We start from the raw sequence: 19,423 nt of genomic DNA, 5'->3' as shown, positions 1-19,423 counted from the left end.
ATTTAAAAAGTTTGAGACAGTCAACCAATTTTCCCCTCTCATATTAATTAGTGATTTATATTACTACAAATTAATAGGAGTGTAAAATACCATTCCCACCACCAAAATGTCCCATCCCACCCCCCACCCCCCCTGCCCCATGAAGCTGAACATCCACCCTCACCCTCAACCCAGGATTTTTACTTTGGTGCCCTACTCCAAATGGAGCTAGAAGGAATTATGTTAAGTGAGCTAAGTCAGAAAGATAAAGATGATTATGGGATGATCCCACTCATAAACAGAATTTGAGAAAGAATAACAGAAAGGGAAACTAAAAGCAGGATTTGACTAAATTTGGAAGCTATTTTTTTTCCTTTTGTTGCCCTTGTTGTTTATTGTTATTGTTGTTATTCCTGCTGTCATTGTTGTTGGATAGGACAAAGTAATCAAGAGAGGAGGGGGAGAGAAAGATAGACACCTGCAGACCTACTTCACTGCCTGTGAAGCAAACCCCCACCCCAGGTGGGGATCTGGGGGCTCAAACTGGGATCCTTATGCTGGTCCTTGTGCTTTTCACCATAGGCACTTAACCACTGTGCCACCGCCCAGCCCCCATTTGTTACTGTTTTTGTTGGGTGCTCCAAGGTGCATGATCCCTCTGGGCAAATTTTACCCCTCCCCAGTGACAAGATCTGGGCTACTAGGACACTTATCAAGGCCACCTCCTCACAACAGGAACAAAACTCATCTTCTAATTCTCTTCTTTTTCTTGATCTCTTTGTTCAGGAAGTTAATTAGCATCCCTTAAGATCAGCAAGATTTCTAAAGGTGAGCCAAGAGCATCCAGAGGAATAACCAATTTGGGGTTGGGCAGTTAAACACAAACATTACTATGTACAAAGACCCAGGTTCAAGTCCCCAAACCCCACCCGTAGAGGAGAAGCTTCAGAAACAGTGAAGCAGTGCTGCAGGTGTCTCTCTCAATTTCTTTGTCCTATCAAAAAGAATAAAAAAAATCATCACTGGGAGTGATGAATTCATCATGCAGGCACCGAGCCTCAGAGACAACACTGGTGGGGAAAAATTAATTATAAAAGAGAAATAACCAGTTTTGTTTTGTCCCAAGCACCAGATCCTTTGCACCCCATGTTCACTAAGCAAAAGAACCATAACACAGTGATGGTTCATTTGCATCTGTTTCCTCAACACCTTTCCCTCTGACAGTGCAGATAAGTGTCATGAACTCTCACCTGTAAATGTATGTAACTGCTTGTCATTTGTCTCTTCCTGTAGCTTATGAGTCTATCAGAAAGACTGGATCTGTCTTATTCCTTGGTGTTTAGTGAGTATCATACCTCCACCAACAATACTCTTTGTGTGCATGAGACAATGCACTGCCTGTATCTGCATATAAGACACTTAAGTGAGCCTGTGAAATAACTCTTGGATAGTGTGCTGCTTTGCTATGTGCACAACTCAGGCCCCAGCCCAGCCCACATCACTTCACAAGAAGTTTCACTGCTATGGTCTCTTTTGCTCTCTCTCTTAAAAGACACTGAAGTGGCTGATAAATGATCTTGAAGTACAGGTGATTTCTTTACAATATATTTTTTTCAAGGTCTTCAAGAAATTTGAGGTGGATAAGCACAGCTTAAATAGATCTTTTAGATGAATGGAATATGGCTGGTCAATACAGAAGCAATGCATACTGATGATTTAAAAACTAGCATTTGATGGTTATTGGCCAAGCAATATGCATCCCCTTTCTGCAGCTGAGGGTAGTAGATTGAATGAGAAAGTAAGTTAATGAGAGGCAGGTGTGTCACCTGGAGGTGAACAAGCCTGGAGCTCCTACTTCCCACTCCAGCAAGAGGTTTTCCCAGGAATGTGCCTGGACTTTTTTTTTTTTTTAATAAAATGGAAACACTGATAAGGCCATAGGACAAGAGGGGTACAATTCCACACAGTTCCCACCACCAGAACTCCATATCCCATTCCCTCCCCCTGATAGCTTACCTATTCTTTAACCCTCTGGGAGCATGGACCCAGGGTCATTATGGGGTGCAGAAGGTAGAAGGTCTGCCTTCTGTAATTGCTTCCCTGCTGAACATGGGCATTGGCAGGTCGATCCATACTCCCAGCCTGCCTCTCTCTTTCCCTAGTGGGGTAGGGATCTGGAGAGGTAGAGCTCCAGGACACATTGATGGGGTCATCTGCCCTAGGGAGTCCAGTTAGCATCATGGTAGCACCTGGAACCTGGTGGCTAAAAAAATTAAGATAGGAAGCAGAGCAAACACTAATCATGAACCTAAAGGCAAGAGTATTGTGGATGGAGATTTAGGATCTCTGTTTTGGAAAAAGCTCGTAGGCCTATTTTAGGTATATTCCAAGGGGCCCAAGACCCAAGTAGTTTTTGTCTGCACCTGACATCTAATATGTAGGTGATCTAAGCTATTGTCTGGAGGAATGGTGTCATAGTTGGAAAAAGGACCAGAAAGCTGGATCAGGGAAAAGAGTAGCTCCCAAATACGAGGAAAGTATATAAAAATAAATATTATAAACCCCATCGATCTGATCTGGGGCCCATAATCAGCACAGGAGCCTATGTAACCTCTGCATCCCTGTAGGTCTGAGCTCACGTTCTGTGGTCACAGCTAGGAACATTCCAGGCTGCACCAATTTCAGGACCCATCATCCTTGGGTGATAGGCAGAGTATGCTATCCAACCTCCCTTCAGAGAATGGAACATTCCCTACCATTATTGATTCACATTGAGGGTAGGTCTGATAAGGGCCCACAGAGGGGTCCATTATGTTGTTCCTGATGGAGATGACCGGTAGTGAGAGGGAACTGTTAGAGGTCTAGTGCCTGGAATTTCTAAGTCCCCCATACCAATGAGATTGCCTTGGGTTGAAACTAATGTGACAGTCCAGTATTCCCCATGAGGATACTGATGAGAACCCAGAGACCTCTGTTAATGTGCCAAGTTCCAGAGATGAGGGTATAGGCTGAGACACTGGATCAGGCCCCATGGTAAGCTCTCACTTTCCTCCTTCAATGGGGTTTGCTTAATTCTGCCTGATCATATTTGTTATTCTGTAAGTTGAATCTGTATTGTAGTTTAATTCATTAAGTCTTGAAAGAAAACTCTTGGGAACCAGATGGTGGTGAACCAGATGGTGGTCAACCAGGGTTGAGCCCCCCTCTCATAGGTGGGATGTTTCACATGCAGAAGCAGGTCTGTGGGTGTGTTTCTCTTTCCCTCTCTATCTTCTATCAAAAAACAAAACAGAAAGAAAGAAAGAAAGAAAGAAAGAAAGAAAGAAAGAAAGAAAGAAAGAAAGAAAGAAAGAAAGAAATGGCTGCCAGGAGCAGTTCATTTGTAGTGCTGACACTGATCCCCAGCAATAACCCTGGTGGAAGATTTTCTAGTCTAGTCTAGATAACCCTAGCCTGATTTTCTTATTACTTGCTAGATGGAATTTGATACTGACTAGTTGAGTTAGCCCAATATCATGATGCTTACTTACTTCAACCTAAAATTGTGATTTTGGGGTTGAGTTGCCCTACTAAGTTGCCATGGTTGTAAGTCAAAAATTAATCTAGTTATAACTAGATGGTACCATGTGCCCGGATCTGGATCCAGGCCTCCCATCCCCAATTGCAAGAGGGAAACTTCACAAGTGGTGAAGCAGTGCTGCAAGTGTCTCTCTCTTCCCTCTTAATCTCTATCCAATAAATAAAATATTTTAAAAGTTGTTATCTGATGGGCATGTGAGTTGTGCCTACTTGTGCTGACTATTAAGAATAATGCTTCCATGAATATTCGTGTTTTACAGCAGGACTGCATACCTAGGCTGCATGACCTTAGGCTGTTTATTTGACTTTGCTGTGCCTACAATACCTCTGTGTAGACTGCCCCCTTGCTCTGCTATCTTAGGTACATATTGTCTCTTTCAGTAGCTTCAGTTATTTATACATTATAGGCTCAAGAGCATACCTCCCTGGTTTATATCAGAACTATCCCTACCTGCCCTAACTTGATTTTCTATCTAAAATTTCCTTTTCACACTGATAGAAAAAAATCTTGATGTCCCCCATTCCTGTTCATTGCCTGATCATCCTTTGTTAATGCAAAACCTTTTAATTTATATGGCTCATCTTGTACCAACTATGTTAGCTCCAAGTGATCTTTTCTCTAAAGTCCCATATTACTTTAAGAATTCCTGAGTCTGGCTTATCTCAAAAAGGCCATGAGTGTCTAAAGGTCAACTTTTTTTCTTAATCTTTGTTAAGAGTCTCAACATTGCTCCAGCCAAGTAAAATATTTTATTGAAAACATTAATCAAATATATTAGCAAACGTTTTGCTATTTTTTTTTTACCTACAGCAATAGGAACTGAATATGGTAATTCAACCTAATAATTGTAATCAACTGATAAAGGTCATTTATCCATGCAGTAGAATATTATTCAATCATAAAGATTAATGAAGTACTCCTGTATGCTATAGTGAACCTTGAAAACATAGAACTCATTTACAAAAATAACACATATTGGATGATTCCATTTGTGTGAAATTCCAGAAGAGGCAAATTCATAGAGCCAGAAAGTATATCAGCAGTTCTAAGGCACAGAAAACCACGAGTGATAACTAGTGGGTATGGAGGAGTGGAGATGGGTGATGAAATATTTTAAACATATTATAATAATGGCTGCACAGTTATGTAATGATTATAAATATTATTAGACAATAAAGTGTAAATGAGCAAATTTTATATCAAGTTGAATTATGGGGAAATGTGACAGAGAACTAGTTACTCAGACCTGGAACTTTGTAGCTAGATCTTTGGGAGGGATCACCTATTAGAAAGAAAATACAGAGCTAGGAAGATAGCATAAAGGTTAATGCAAAAAAGACTTTCATGCCTCAGGCTCCAAGGTTCAATCCCCAGCATCACCATAAGCCAGAAGTGAGCAGTGCTCTGGTGTCTGCCTCTCTTGTTCCCTAAATATCTCTCATTAAATTTTTTTTAATTTTTGTCATATTTATTTATTTTCCCTTTTGTTGCCCCTGTTGTATTTATTAATGTTGTCATTGTTAGATAGGACAGAGAGGGGAAGAGAAAGATAGACACCTGCAGACCTGCTTCACCACTTGTGAAGCAACTTCCCTGCAGGTGGCAGGCCAGGGGCTCAAATCGGGATCCTTACGCCAGTCCTCGTGCTTTGTAAAAAAAAAAAAAAAAAATTTTAAAGAAAACACAGACACCAGTTGACAACTTCTGCTAGTAAAGAGCTATCAGTTCTCTGTTAGCAACCTACTTACACCCTGCTGGTAGCAGCCTAACCCTAAACTGAAAAGTGGACTTTTGAGCTGGCCCAAACACCATCGAGCCCGTTGATGAGAAGGTATTAACATTATCTTTTTTCTTCTGTAGTTTTTGAAGAGCCAGAAGATCCAAGCAACAGATCATTTTTCTCTGAAATTATCTCTTCAATTTCGGATGTGAAGTTCAGCCACAGTGGGAGGTATATCATGACTAGAGACTATCTGACTGTGAAAGTCTGGGATCTCAACATGGAAAATCGCCCCATCGAGACTTACCAGGTATGGAATACCAAGTTGGGCTTCCGGGTCAGCCTCTGCTGTCAAAGCTTACAGAGCTGATGCATCTGAATGGTATAGGCATTTTATACTTTAAAACAGGGGTGAACATGGAGAACTAGAATTTAACCCATATACACATAATGTGAGATAGATGCTACAGATACAAAGATAAGCAAGACAGACATAGTCCAGCCTCTCCTGGCACAGTCTGGTGGGGAGGCTAGAAAATGAACAGAGCATCGAGTGTGCGAAACACAAAAGAAGGTATTGGGTGCCTTAGGAGCACCTGCAGGTAGGACTACCCTGGGAAGTAAAGATAATTTTTTATTTGCACTAGGGCTATTGCTGGGATTCAGTGTTTACGTGATTACACTGTTCCCAGGAGCCTGTTATTATATTTCTTGATAGAGGCAGAGAGAGGCGAGATAACTGTAGCACTGCTCCACTACTCATGAGACTTCCACCCTATAGGTGGGGACTGGGTCCTTGCACATGGTAATGCATGTGCTTTATTGGGGAGCCCCTGGAAAAAATGAGTCTTGTATTCCTTTTTTTTTAGTTATTTAATAATGATCAATAAGAATGTGGGTTAAGAGGGGTACAATTCCCACTACTAGAGTCTGACTCCCATCCCCTCCATTGGAAGCCTCCATATTCTTTATACCACTGGGAATATGGCCCAAAGATCTTTATGGGATGCAAAAGATGGGAGGTCTGGCTTCTGTAATTGCTTCTCCGCTGGACATGGGCCTTGATAGGTCATTCCATACTTCTAACATGTTTCTATCCGTCCTTAGTGGGACAGAGTCAAGATGGTAGTTTGAAGGCAGACTAGAGTCTTTTATTCTTAAAGAAAAGTATTCCTAGGGCCAGGTGGTGGCATACCTGGTTGAGCACACATGCTACAATGCTCAAGGAACTGGGCTCCCACCTGCAGGTGTCTCTCTCCCATAAATAAAGATAATTTTTAAAAAATTAAAATAGAAAGATATTTTCTGAAGTGAGGTAGGTTCAGAAAAGAACTCTTTACCACATGACTATCATACACGAGGAGAATGAGCTTGAAGGTGTAGATCCTGGTAAAATAGCTAAGATTATTTTGTCATTTCCAGTGTACAACATTTTAAAATATTATGAATTTCTGGTTTGTTACCATGTGTTTCATGTTGCAGTTTGCCAAACAGACTAAGGAAATCTATATAGGAGGAGATGGTAGTGATTTTGACTGCAGTGGAGATATGTAGGTAGAAAAAAAAGGAACCAAGTAGATGTTGTGTAACAAAAACAGTTTTTAGAATTTTTTAAAAGAAAAACCAAACTCTACAAAGTATATAAATAAGCTTGATTCCAGCCAAGTGTGCAATGGAAGCAAAGATTAAGTGGCAAGAATAAACTAGTTTTATACCTTGGGGAAATACACATTGTTTTGAAATATAGTCCACCACCTTTCAAATTACACAATTCCATGGGTCCTTATATTTACAAAGTAGTGAAAAGGTCACCATCTTCTACCTGTATCTTCTGCGGAGGATAAAACAAGGCAGGATTTGAAATAAGACGAGAAGAAGCTCCAAGGATCATGCCATATAATGATCATGTTGATAACCCATCCTAAGCTATTAGGCAAAGGGATTGCAGTTCCATTTAGATAAAGAAATTGTGTCCAAGAATCATGTACAGTTCTCAATTAGAGAACTCACTCAGTGTGAATCTGGGTATGTGAATATAAAGGGTATATTAAAGTCATCAGTATCAAACATATAAGGAAATGAAAGTGACTAGAGAATGAAGAGAATTGTGCCTGTAATCCCAGGGAGATAGTAAAACAAAGATTTCCTCCCAGAGAAAAGGAGAAGGAACTTATTAATTACTGGGTCAAGAAAGAGAGGACAGAGAACTGGATTTAGAAATATGGAGATGGTCGGTTGTCATTAATTCAAGAGAGATTAACTAGTATGAGTAAAGACAAGTCTTTCAAGAAATACTGGCAAGAATGGAAGACAGATTTATGGAGTTATGACCATATATTATATGTTAATAGGAATAAAGCACTAGAGAAGGAGACTATTGAAACAATGAAATCCTTGAGGAAAGCAAGGAGGACAGTCCATTGAATAACTGGCCTTTAGTGGGAAGATGGGCAATTCCTCCAACAAAGGAGAGAAAACAGATGTAGCTGATTTGGAAATTGTGTGATGGAATTTTCTTCAATAAGAAGCAAGGTCAGGGGAGTCGGGCAGTAGCACAGTGGGTTAAGCGCATGTGGCACCAAGCGCAAGGACCCTGGTCAAGCCCCCGGCTCCCCACCTGCAGGGGAGTTGCTTCACAGGCGGTGAAGCAGGTCTGCAGGTGTCTTTCTCTCCCCCTCTCTCCATTTCTCTCTGTCCTATCTAATGATGATGACATCAATAACAACAACAATAAAAAACAACAAGGGCAATGAAAGGGAAAATAAATAAATATAAAAAAAAGAAGTGAGCAGAGGGTAGATAGCATAATGGTTATACAAAGTGACTCTCATGCCCGAGGCTCCAAAGCCCCCAGGTTCAAGCCCCTGCACCACCATAAGCCAGAGCTGAACAGTACTCTGGTAAAAAAAAAAAAAAAAAAAAAAAAAAGAAGCAAGGTCATTACCTGAGTGAGAAGGAAAAGTATAAAGCTTCCTTTAAGCAGATGAACTAAGGACATATTTGCTATAGGAGCCCACTTAATTTAAAAGTGAGAGTAAGTTGTTTGGTATAGGGAAGGAGAGAAGTTTCACCAGTAGTGAGGCAGGTATCTCTGTTCCTATCAAAAAAAAAAATGTTTAATGATCACTAGAAGCAGTGGGTTCATTGTGAAAGCACTGAGCCCCAACAGGAAAAAATATGTAAGAAGAGCAAGTTTGTTGAAAGTTCATGCTAAGAGAATGGTTGTATTGTTATTTCCCTCTCCTCCATATTGTAGGTATAATTGACTGAGGAAAGTGGTCAGGTGAATTGATAAATTCAGAATAGTAGAGGAAACCACAAAGATGAGAGGTGTTAAGGCGTACAGTTATAGTAATTACCGAGGAAACAACAGAACTCACTGAAAAGATGAGACTACAGTATATAAATCACTAAGAATAATGGCATCAGTGCTAGGACTGCTTCCAGAAAAGAGGCAGAGAGTCTCAGGGAACTGTCTAGACCACACAGATAGGAAGTTTAGTTTGATAGCATGAATTTAAGAGACATAAAGATGTTAGATAAGAATGTTGGGGGTCAGGCAGTAACGCAGCAGGTTAAACGCACATGGCGCAAGGATCAGCATAAGGATCACTGTTTGAGCTCCCAGCTCCCCACCTGTGGGGGTGTCATTTCACAGGTGGTGAAGCAAGTCTGCAGGTGTCTATCTTTCTCTGCCCTTCTCTGTCTTTCCCACCTCTCGATTTCTCTCTGTCCTATTCCAACAACAATAATAACCAAAATAAGGGGGCGGGGGAATGGCCTCCAGGAGCACTGGATTCATGGTGCAGGCAATGAGCCCCAGCAATAACCCTGGAGGCAAAAAATAACAATAAAAAATGTCTTGGGGTGGGAGAGGTGGTGATGCAACTGGTTGAGCTCATACTTTACCATCTGCAAAGCCGTTCAAGCCATTGGTCCCCACCTACAGGGGTAAAGCTTCCCAATTGGTGAGGCAGTGCTGCAAGTATCTCTCTCTTTCCCCCTTCTCTTTCAGTTCCTGTTTCTACCTAATAAGCAAATAAAATATTTAAAAGAATGACTCCGTAAAAGCAAGGAATTCCCAAGGTGCTGGGGACTAAGTTCCAGAGGGTAGAAAATATCCTCAGTTTTCAAAGCCCCATTCCCTCCTCTCTATTATACACAGACAAGAGGCAAGTCCAAAAAATGTCAAGGTTCAGTTCCAAAACTATCCTCCATCAAAGTTGTTAACTTCATTTTCTTTCAAAGAAATTGAGCTACTTCACAAGAGAAGGGAACAAAAAAATGAGACCACTGGTAGCCTATGACCTAGAAGCCATGTCCTGTCTCCCTCCTGCTTTTTGTTAATTAAGTTTTATTGGAACACAATCCTACTCATTTGTTGTGTTTCCTATGGCTTCTTCTGTATTGTAAGAGCAGAGTGGAAAAGTTTCAATGGATATCATATGGCACACAAAACAATCATTATGGTAAGAGAAACTTGGGTTAGAGATGGGAATATTCTACAGACATCTATCACAGGGAAATCAGAAACTTTGCTCATGTATCAACTGTCCAGAAAAATTATATAGATAGATAGGTGTTGTTTTCGACGGGCTGGCTTCATGGGCGGATAACAGATGACCAGGGACTCATGGTTGAGCTGTACACAGTATCTCTTTATTCATGCAGGATGCAGTGCAATCTAAGCCGAGCTAGACTAAAACTAAAACTACAACTTCAACTTTTCACTACCAAAACGAACAATGTTGTTCTTATATACTTTCCAAGTAGGGTGTAAACAGGATGTGATGTAGAGAGGGTGGAGAGAAAAGTGACTGGTGAAAATCAGGGTGTGACAAGGAGAGGGGGCGGAGCAGGCGAGAATTCTACCACTGAGCCACTAATGCCCTGGAGGGAGTGTGGTGCTTTATGTAAATGTAAAAGTGATTTATGTAAATAGACTGCTTTGAATGGGATCAAACCAATCCCTATACAGCCATACCGGTGCTTGGTTAAGCAGAAGCCAGGGGGAGTGTTGTATGCTTTACATTGTGTTCTAGTTCTCCCCCGCCAAGAGAATTAGATCAGTCCAGTTAGTTTTCGCGGGCCCGCTTGGCCCCACCCCTAGGAACCCCGCCAGAGTTCCAGGGTTCCTGAGTTCCAGATTTTGAGAGTTACAGAGTAAGAGAGAGTTCCACAGTTGAAGAGTTTCAGAGTTCCAGAGTTGAAGAGTTCCTGAGTTCTAGAGAGAGAGTGAGAGAGTTAGACAGTTGAAGAGTTTCAGAGTTGGAGAGTTCGAGTAAGAGAGAGTGCCAGAGTTCCAGAGTTGGAGAGTTGCAGAGGAAGAGAGAGAGGGTTCTTGAGTTCGAGAGTAAGAGAGAGTGCTTGCGCCGCCGCAAAGAGACAGCAGAGTTCTGTTTGGTGATTAGTTTGTCTTAGTTTATGAATCGTTGTTCCTGAATAAAGAAATACAGCTTCCCTGCCCAGCCGTTGTCTCTGCATCTCTGTTACCCGCCCGTGAAGCTAGCTCGGCCAGCTGGAGCCATCCAAATTTTAACAACAGGGGAGCTGGCATACTACCCAACAGATAGGTAGGTAGATAGATAGATAGATAGATAGATAGATAGATAGATAGATAGATATAGATATAGATATACTTCTATGTTGGAAAAGCCGTGATGTATATTTCTGTATTTCTATACAAAATGCATCATGATTTTTCCAACAATCATACCTGTGTATGTATGTATCCTTTGTAGAAAAATTTCATCAACCCCTAGTGTCAACCACTGGACACTTAAGATTCTTAATGATTGCAATTTAAAACTACACTGCAATTTAAAACATTGCAATTTAAAATTACCATCTCACACCTGAGAGGATGGCTTAAGAAATGACAGGTTTTAGAGAGATTATGGAGAAAAGGCAACTATGCTTTCTTGCTGGTGGGAATACAAGTTGGTACAGCCCCTTTGGAAGACTGTATGGTGCATCCTTAAACAAGTAAAAATGGAATTACCTTATGACCAGCAATACCACTCTTAGACATTTATCCAGTGGACCCTCAAGCACTAATTAGAAGAGCCATAGGCAGCCCTATGTTTATAGCTGCATTATTCACAATAGCCAAAGAGTGAAAGAAGCTTAGATGCCCATAATCAGATAACTGGCTAAGGAAGTTATAGGGTATATATTCCATGAAATATTACTTTGCAGTCAAAAGGATGATACTGTGTCCTTTGAAACAAAATGGATGGAACTTGTGGTGATTATGTTTAGCGAAATAAGAGATGAAAGGCAACTACTGGATGGCTTCACTCATGTAGAATCTAGATATCTGATTTACATGAACTTGCCAAAAAAATTCAAACAAAACAGAAGTAAGCAAACTATAAGATTTATGAGAACTATTAATAACAAAAATAAATGGTTCTTAATGTTCAGTAGAGATCTTCACCCCTAAAACAGAAATGACCTTCAACCTGAGCCACTGCCAGTATGCCCATAAGGTGGCAGAGAAGAAGGGAAAGGTAGTGAGTTCATTCATAGCAGACACACCAAGCACAGGACACAAACTCTGTCACTACAGTGCTGAAGCAGATAGCCTGACAATAACCCAGACTCTTTGGGGACACAAGAATAAAGGTGCAGAAAGTTTCTTTCTACTTGAAATATTTACACTATCCAAATAACCCACAGAGCTTTCCAAACATCCAAAAACACCTAAGGAAACATGGAATGATTCTGAGCTCAGCTTCCAGCAGAATTACAATTCTAGGGTCAAGAGGAGGGGACTAATTTCAAGGCAAAGGAGATTGAACCATCACTCTTAGTCTAAACAAAGTTTAACAGTGCTTTTAATAGTCCACCCCTGCTTTTCCCCAGTTCTCTCACCCTCTGGTCACCCAGATATAGCTCCTCTCCTTGCCTCTGTCATTATTTATCGTCTTGTCTTAGTTCATTATCTGCACTGCTTCTGTCTAGGACTGATGCTCCTGGTGAGACAGATAGCTGAGAAAACAAAGTGTGACACTCAAACCCAATGTCAAGGTTCAGTTCTCTGGCACTTCAGTCCCTATGTAATCTTAGAAAGCAAACCATGGACTTCATGCTCCAGTAAAGTGAAAAGAATGTTTCTAGTAACTATAAAGTGACTTTAGAGCTGAAATGAGATGTTTTGGATAAAGCACCTAGCTAGCACATTGTGTCTGCCTGCTGTCATTGCTAATCTCTACCAGTGGGTCCAAGAGTATGACACTCAGAGAAATACTGAACCCAGTGACTGGCTACCCTTTCAGCCATATTCATAATCTACACTTGACTTGCTGAGTGTAGCTGGAGGAATATGCCCAACCAAACCTTTGTTAAAGTGCACAGCTTCAAGTAGCCATCTGTGCCTCCCAGCAGTCCTGTGACATTCCCCAGCCCCCTTCCTCTCCACAATACCCTTGTGTCTTACTTCACTGAGGAGTAGAAATATGAGAGGATCTCCACACGTGCCAGAACCACACCCACTCAACAGCTCGCCTGTGTGGACATCCCCATCCTCTCTTACCCCCAAAATGGCCAGGCAATTGCATTCTCCCACCTCTCCAAAGACTCCCGTCTTTCTCTTCCCACATCACAGTTGCTCTACGCAAAAACTCTGTTCTTCCATACGTGTTGAGGAGTTTATGTCTTCTCACCACCCTCTCTGGCATAAGTCATCTGTCTATAGCTTTTCTCCTTACCTCTGTCCTTGAACTCTTACAGTTTGTCACATCCCAGCAAGCTCATAGAGCCTTTCTGTGAAGTCCCTTCACCTAACTCAGCATCAAGGGCCTTGTGTGGCCTAGCTCCCATCCCCACACTAGGGGGAAAGTACCCAAGTTGTTCACTGCTCTCTCTGGACACTTAGCAGTCATTCAGTAAATTGTCGTATGCTTTACATTGGTTTGTTCTAGCCCTCCCCCCGCCAAGAGAATTGGATCAGTCCAATTAATTTCGCGGGCCCGCTTGGCCCCGCCCCAAGGAACCCCGGGAGAGGGTTCCTGAGTTCGAGGGTGAGAGTTCCAGAGTTTCAGAGTACGAGAGTTGGAGAGTTCCTGAGTTCGAGAGTTTCAGGGTTACAGAGTAAGAGAGAGTTCCAGTGTGCCAGAGTTTCAGAGGGTTCCCCAGTACGAGAGTTCCAGAGTTCCAGAGTTGGAGAGTTCCAGAGTTACAGAGTAAGAGAGAGTGCCAGAGAGACAGAGTTCCTGGGTTCCTGAGTTCCAGAGTAAAAGAAAGAGTAGTGAAGAAAGAAAGACTGACTGAATAGTGTCTTCTAATATTTGTTAGCTTAGTAAATGGGATCCTAGCAGCCTGGGAGATGACATAGTGAGTGGCTAGACCATTGGGCTCAGGAATGTGAAGTTCCAAGTCTGATTCCTGGCACTACATGTGCCAGAGCAATGCTTTGATTCTATGTAAATGTTTGGGCGGGGGTGGGCAGTGGTACACCCCATTAAGGACACACATTACCTGGAGGGACCCATGTTCAAGCCCCCACTCCCCACCTATGGGGGGGGAAGCTTCATAAGCAGTAGGTGTCTGTTATTTCTCCACCTCTATCTACCACTCCCCTCTCAATTTCTCATTGTCCTATCAAATAAGATAGAAAAAGGAAAAATTGACTGCCAGGAACAGTGAATTCATAGTGTCAGCACTGAACCTCAGCAATGACCCTGGTATCAGAGGGAAGGAGGAAGAGAGAATGAGATTCTGGGCCATCAAAATAATAAAATAATAAAAAATTCATTTTGATAGTATGATGCTTGCCATGTGCGCAACCTGGGTTCAAATCCGGTCCCCACTACATGGAAGGAAGCTTTTGTGCTGTGTTCTCTCTTACACTATCTCTGCCTTGTTGTGTCTCTGTGGAAGACAGGTAAGAAAGAGTAGCGTAGAACAGAACAGAACGGCACGGCACAGCACAGCACGGCACGGCATAGCATAGCATAAGGAAGGATTCCATAACCCCTGCTTTATAGTACTAGGCACAAACTTCCAACCTCCTATCTCATAGTTTGAGAAGACCAAGTCCTAGTCCAGACCGAGAGCCATTGGGGATCCAGATTGATACCCAGAAAATGAAGAGCTCACATCAAAAGAGAATCAAAATTATTCACAAAGTAATAATTTCCTAAATGGTAACTCACCCTCTTCATTGTCTCTCTCCCTCCACCCCTAGGTCCATGACTACCTCCGCAGCAAGCTGTGCTCCCTCTACGAAAATGACTGCATTTTTGATAAATTCGAGTGTGTGTGGAATGGGTCAGACAGGTAAGAAAGACTCTGTGGCTGGGGAACCTTCCTAGGTGGGTGTTGTCCTTGTGAGGCCAGTGAGCTATTTATTCTCAGAGGAGTGCAGTGAAAAGAGGAGTCAAAATAGAGGTGCATAGGACATGTCTCTGGCCCTTGCCGTCAGGCCTGGAGAGTAAGAAAGATGTCATCAGACTCTCAGATCCTCTCTCAGGACTGGCACAGGTAACTGTTTAATGTCAACAAGAAAATCTTGTCTTTTCTGCACAAGACACTTAGAGCTAAGTCAGTATGCCTCCAGTGAAGAGCACTTAGAAGCCATTCACAAATACCAGCTCAGAGGACTGCAACATACACTTTCTAATTTCAGAAATTACCCCCTTGAAGCTGCTAATGTAAACCTGGCCAAAAGCCCTGCAGTTCATTAGCTGAATTTGAGTTGGCTTCATTTATCACAGTCTCTCCCAGTGATTTATTACTGTTTTAAGGTCCTTGATTTCAACAATGCTTCATAGTACCTCCCAATAGTTCGTTTTCAGTTTGACAAATACAAATGTGCCTCTGGCTCCCAGGAAAACTAGGCACAGGCTACCAGTGACTGATTTAGCTCCCTGATAAAGGCAGCACCTACAACTGTGCTGGGCAGCCTGGAAATTCTGATACAGGCAGATTCAGCTTTTAGTAAGCTGGAAACTGTCGGTCACTCCCTGACCTTCCTTTTTGCTTTCTTTGCCATTGAACCAATGACGCTCCACTCAGCAGGGCCTGAAGGAACCACGAGGGGCCAAGGAGTGACACATCAGGTAGAGCACACACATTACCCTGTGCAAGGACCCAGGTCCAAGCCCCCCCATTCCCACCTGCAAGAGGGAAGCTTCACAAGCAATGGCACAATGCTGCAGGTGTCTCTCTCTCTCTTTTTGTATCCCTTAGCAATAATATCAGTGGCAATAAATAAATAATAAGAGGAATGGCAGAGGAGTCAAATCCCAGCAGGCAGCTCATTCAGGGAAGACAGTGCATTGTTACATGTGAAGGAAGACCCCAGCCCTGCCTGCATAGATTACGCCTACCATCTCCCCTCTATCTGAATTGCAATGCAAAAGCTACACTTTCATAGTGCACCCATTTATGTAATGGCAACCAACCACAATTGCAAAGGTCATATTTGCCATCCCCATTTCAAAGCTGAGGAAACTGAGGCTTACCAAGATCACATAACCTGCCCAAGCTCATAAAGTAGCAAGTGGTAGTAGAGACAAGAGGAAGAGGTTTTGACTTTCTAATCTGGCAATTCACGTTCCTTCCATAACCCAACAGTTGGAAATTTTTGTTTCGGGTTCAGAAAGGTGATGGTTTTCTTCCCCCCAAAAGGGACAAAAACTGAGGGGCCAGGTGGTGGTATACCTGACTGAACACACATGTTACAATGTGCAAAAACCCAGGTTTGAGCCCCCAGTACCCACCTGCAGGGGAAAATCTTTGAGAATGGTGAAGCAGTGCTGCAGGTGACTCTCTCCCTCTTGACCACCCCCTTCCCTCTCGACTTGTGACTGTCTCTATCCAATAAATAGAGATAATAAATGATAAGAAGAAGAAATGCCAAGAGTCCAGTAAAATGCCTTCTCCTCACCCCAAACCCTATTTTTTTTTTTTTTTTTTTTTTTGCCTTCAGGGTTATTACTGTGGCTTGGTGCCTGCAATACAAATCCCCTGCTCCTGGAGGCCATTTTCCCCATTTTTGTTGTCGGATAGGACAGAAAGATAGACACTTGCAGACCTGCTTCACCACTTGTGAAGCCACCCCCTGCAATTGGGGAACCAGGGGCTCAAACTGGGATACTTAAGCCTGTCTGTGCGCTTAACCTACTGTACTACCACCCAGCCCCCAAACCCTTTTTAAAAGGCAGGTTTGTAGGGCAAGGCAGAGGCACACCAGGTTCAACTCACACATTCCCATGCATCAGGCAGATTTGTTTATTCTTATCCCCAGTATAACCATGGCGACATACATTTTCTCCCCTACTCACACTTCATACCTACATATTCACAGCAGTTTTTTTAAAATAGTGAGCAAAAGATTTTTTAAAAAGGCACCACAGTGCTGCTCCATAGCTCATGAAACTTCCCTTTCACATGGTGCTCACACATGGCAAGTGGGGGCTTGAACCTGGGTCTCTAGGCATGATAAAGTGTGTACTCTACCAGCTGATCTATCTCCCTGCCAGCTGACATCCATTTTTTTAAGAGTTTTTCTGAAAAGGCTAAGTTTAGAACTGAAAGATGCACAGATTTTCTCTCTCTCTCTCTCCCTCTCTCCTCTCTCTCTCTCTCTCTCTCCCTCTCCCTCTCCCTCTCACCTTGTTTTAAATGTGTGCATTGATGCCTTATGTTCACAAGTGTCCCTAATTTTTGAAACCTGTTCTAGCCTCACACTTGCGATGTGAGGTAGGCAAGGCTGGAACCACTAATGACACTCAGTTTCTGAGCCAAAGAACCACAAGTCACCTTCCACACCGAGATAAATCACAAGTAGTGGTATCATTGTCCTTCATTTGCAAGTTCCACCAAAGAGCTTATAGCTCTTAGAAGTCAAACCCTTTTTTTGCTCTTTTTCTGGTTGGCATGCTTTTCTAATAGTGCCATACACTGGCCATGGCACGGTTTTTGGTTTGCTCTAGAAAGAAGCAACTTCCTGTAGCCTCTACTCACTCCCTATTTCCTCTCTACCTTGCAGTGTCATCATGACAGGCTCCTACAATAACTTCTTCAGGATGTTTGACCGGAACACCAAGCGTGATGTCACCCTGGAGGCCTCCAGGGAGAATAGCAAACCCCGGGCCATCCTCAAACCGCGAAAAGTGTGTGTGGGGGGCAAGCGGAGAAAAGACGAGATCAGTGTTGACAGTCTGGACTTTAGCAAAAAGATCTTGCACACAGCTTGGCATCCTTCAGAAAATATTATAGCAGTGGCGGCTACAAATAACCTATATATATTCCAGGACAAGGTTAACTAGGAGGGCAAGCTATTACTTATAATCTCACATACTGAATACTAGTCAAACATGGTTTTAACTGGGTTTTTTTTCTCCTTTGGGTCTTCATTTGATGCACTGACTTTTCATCCCCCCTATGCAGAAAACAACTGGAATCACATTAAAAGGAGTTCATATTTCCCACCTACCCCCCCACCCCCTGTTCTCTAAGAAACTTTTGTCATACCCCATAGGGTTCCAGGACATTTCTGTTTAGAGTTGAGAGATGCCAGTGAACGGTCATTCTTCCCTAGTTGACTTGAATTTCTGATGCTTTTATTGCCCAGTTTTATCTGGTGGGTCCAGTGTTTTTGTTTCTAGGTGTCTGCTGATATAATGAGGTTGTCTGTAGTATTTAAAGAGAAAAAAAAAGAGACTACTTTTTTTTTAATTAAGCAATCCCATTTGGTTGGAAAAAAATAATAAACACCGTTTACTCTTAAGAGAAATTCTTCATTGTGTGAGCAATCAGAATGGGTCTGCATCTCCTGCACCTACACAATTTTCCTTTTGGGCCATTCCCTTTGAGTCAGAGGTTTATTTCACAAGGCTATAAAGAGGGAAGAGAACACATCCACACAGCTGTACTCCTTTTCTGTAAACACCATAGAAACAGGGAACACAGAGAATGCTTTGCACACGGTGCTTCTCAGAATCTGCTTGGCCAGGCCCTGAGCACCCAGATTCCATCTGCTGCTTTGTTACTCTGGCCTTTTTTTTTTTTCCCACTTGAAATGCATCCCTGCAGTCCTCTACATCTATGTTCCCTGGCTTTTCTCTCTTCAAATCCTTTTCTAGCTTGTTTTTCTGCCTTGACTTCTAAAGGCCCAGCTCTGGTGCTTTATTAGCTGCCATTCCAAGTGCACCTCCCCTGGCTCCCTAAGAAAGGCTGCTCTGTTCTTTGGGGGTGTGCTGTGTCTTCTGTATTTGAGTATGCAGCCATCAATCTCCATTACAGCTAGGGCAAAAATGGCCAGTGAAATAAATGTTTGCTTGTAAACTTTAATTGTCAAATGCTTCTAACCCACCCCAAGTTCACGATCAGGAAAATACAGACCAGAGAGCTCACCTCCAAAAAAAAAAAAAAAATGATTGGGGAGGGGTCAGAAAACTTCACCATGAGAAGTTGGCCTAAAAGGGAGTCAGGCAGTAGCACAGTGGGTTAAGCACAAGTGGCTCAAGGACTGGCGTAAGGATTCCAGTTCAAGCCTCGGGATCCCCACCTGCAGGGAGTTGCTTCACAGGTGGTGAAGCAGGTCTGCAGGTGTCTTTCTCTCCCTCTCTCTGTCTTCCCCTCCTCTCTCCATTTCTCTCTGTCCTATACAACAATGACAACATCAAGAACAATAATAACTGCAACCAAAGGGGGGGGGGTTGGCATGAAGGGGCCAGGCCAGGTTGAGCACACATTACCATGTAGCAGGATCTGGGTTCAAGCACCCCCCCACCAGTTCTCACCTGCAGGGGAGAAACTTCATGAGTGATGAAGCAAATGCTACAGGTGACTCCCTCTCCCCCTCTCAATTTATTTTGTGGGAAGGAAGAAGGAAAGAAGGAAGGAAATGTCCACCAGGAGAAGATAAATTCTCATGCAGGCACCGAGTCCAGCAATAACCCTGCTGACAAAATGGAAAAAAAAAAAAAAAAAAGGAAAAGAAAAAAAGTACAGAGTGCCCTAAAACTTGAAAACTGCCTCATCCTTTATCCAACAGAAAATTCAAGTATAAAACTTCCAGAATGTTCTATTTGACACACTTCTGGGAAGGAAGCTAAATGAACTCAAGAGACTTACATATTTGATCAGACAGATGGTTTAGGGGAGAAGTGGGAGGAATCTGGAATAGTGGG

At 42.6% G+C, this 19,423-nt stretch overlaps 1 protein-coding gene across 1 annotated transcript in view; it reads left to right on the top strand.

Annotated features, from left to right (window-relative positions):
* The window catches only part of LOC132532419 (serine/threonine-protein phosphatase 2A 55 kDa regulatory subunit B beta isoform), a 51,141-nt gene extending 33,124 nt beyond the window's left edge, over positions 1–18,017 (top strand). The window contains exons 2-4 of the mRNA XM_060180495.1: positions 5,420–5,589; positions 14,470–14,561; positions 17,278–18,017. Coding sequence (XP_060036478.1) covers positions 5,420–5,589; positions 14,470–14,561; positions 17,278–17,557 — 542 coding nt within the window. The 3' untranslated portion in view covers positions 17,558–18,017. The remainder of the gene's footprint in view (positions 1–5,419; positions 5,590–14,469; positions 14,562–17,277) is intronic.
* Positions 18,018–19,423: the final 1,406 nt, after the last annotated feature.

Source organism: Erinaceus europaeus, chromosome 2, assembly GCF_950295315.1.
Source record: "Erinaceus europaeus chromosome 2, mEriEur2.1, whole genome shotgun sequence".
Classification (NCBI taxonomy): Eukaryota; Metazoa; Chordata; class Mammalia; order Eulipotyphla; family Erinaceidae; genus Erinaceus; species Erinaceus europaeus.
Note: the sequence above shows the minus strand (reverse complement) of the source record. Positions and strands in the feature narration are given on the sequence as shown.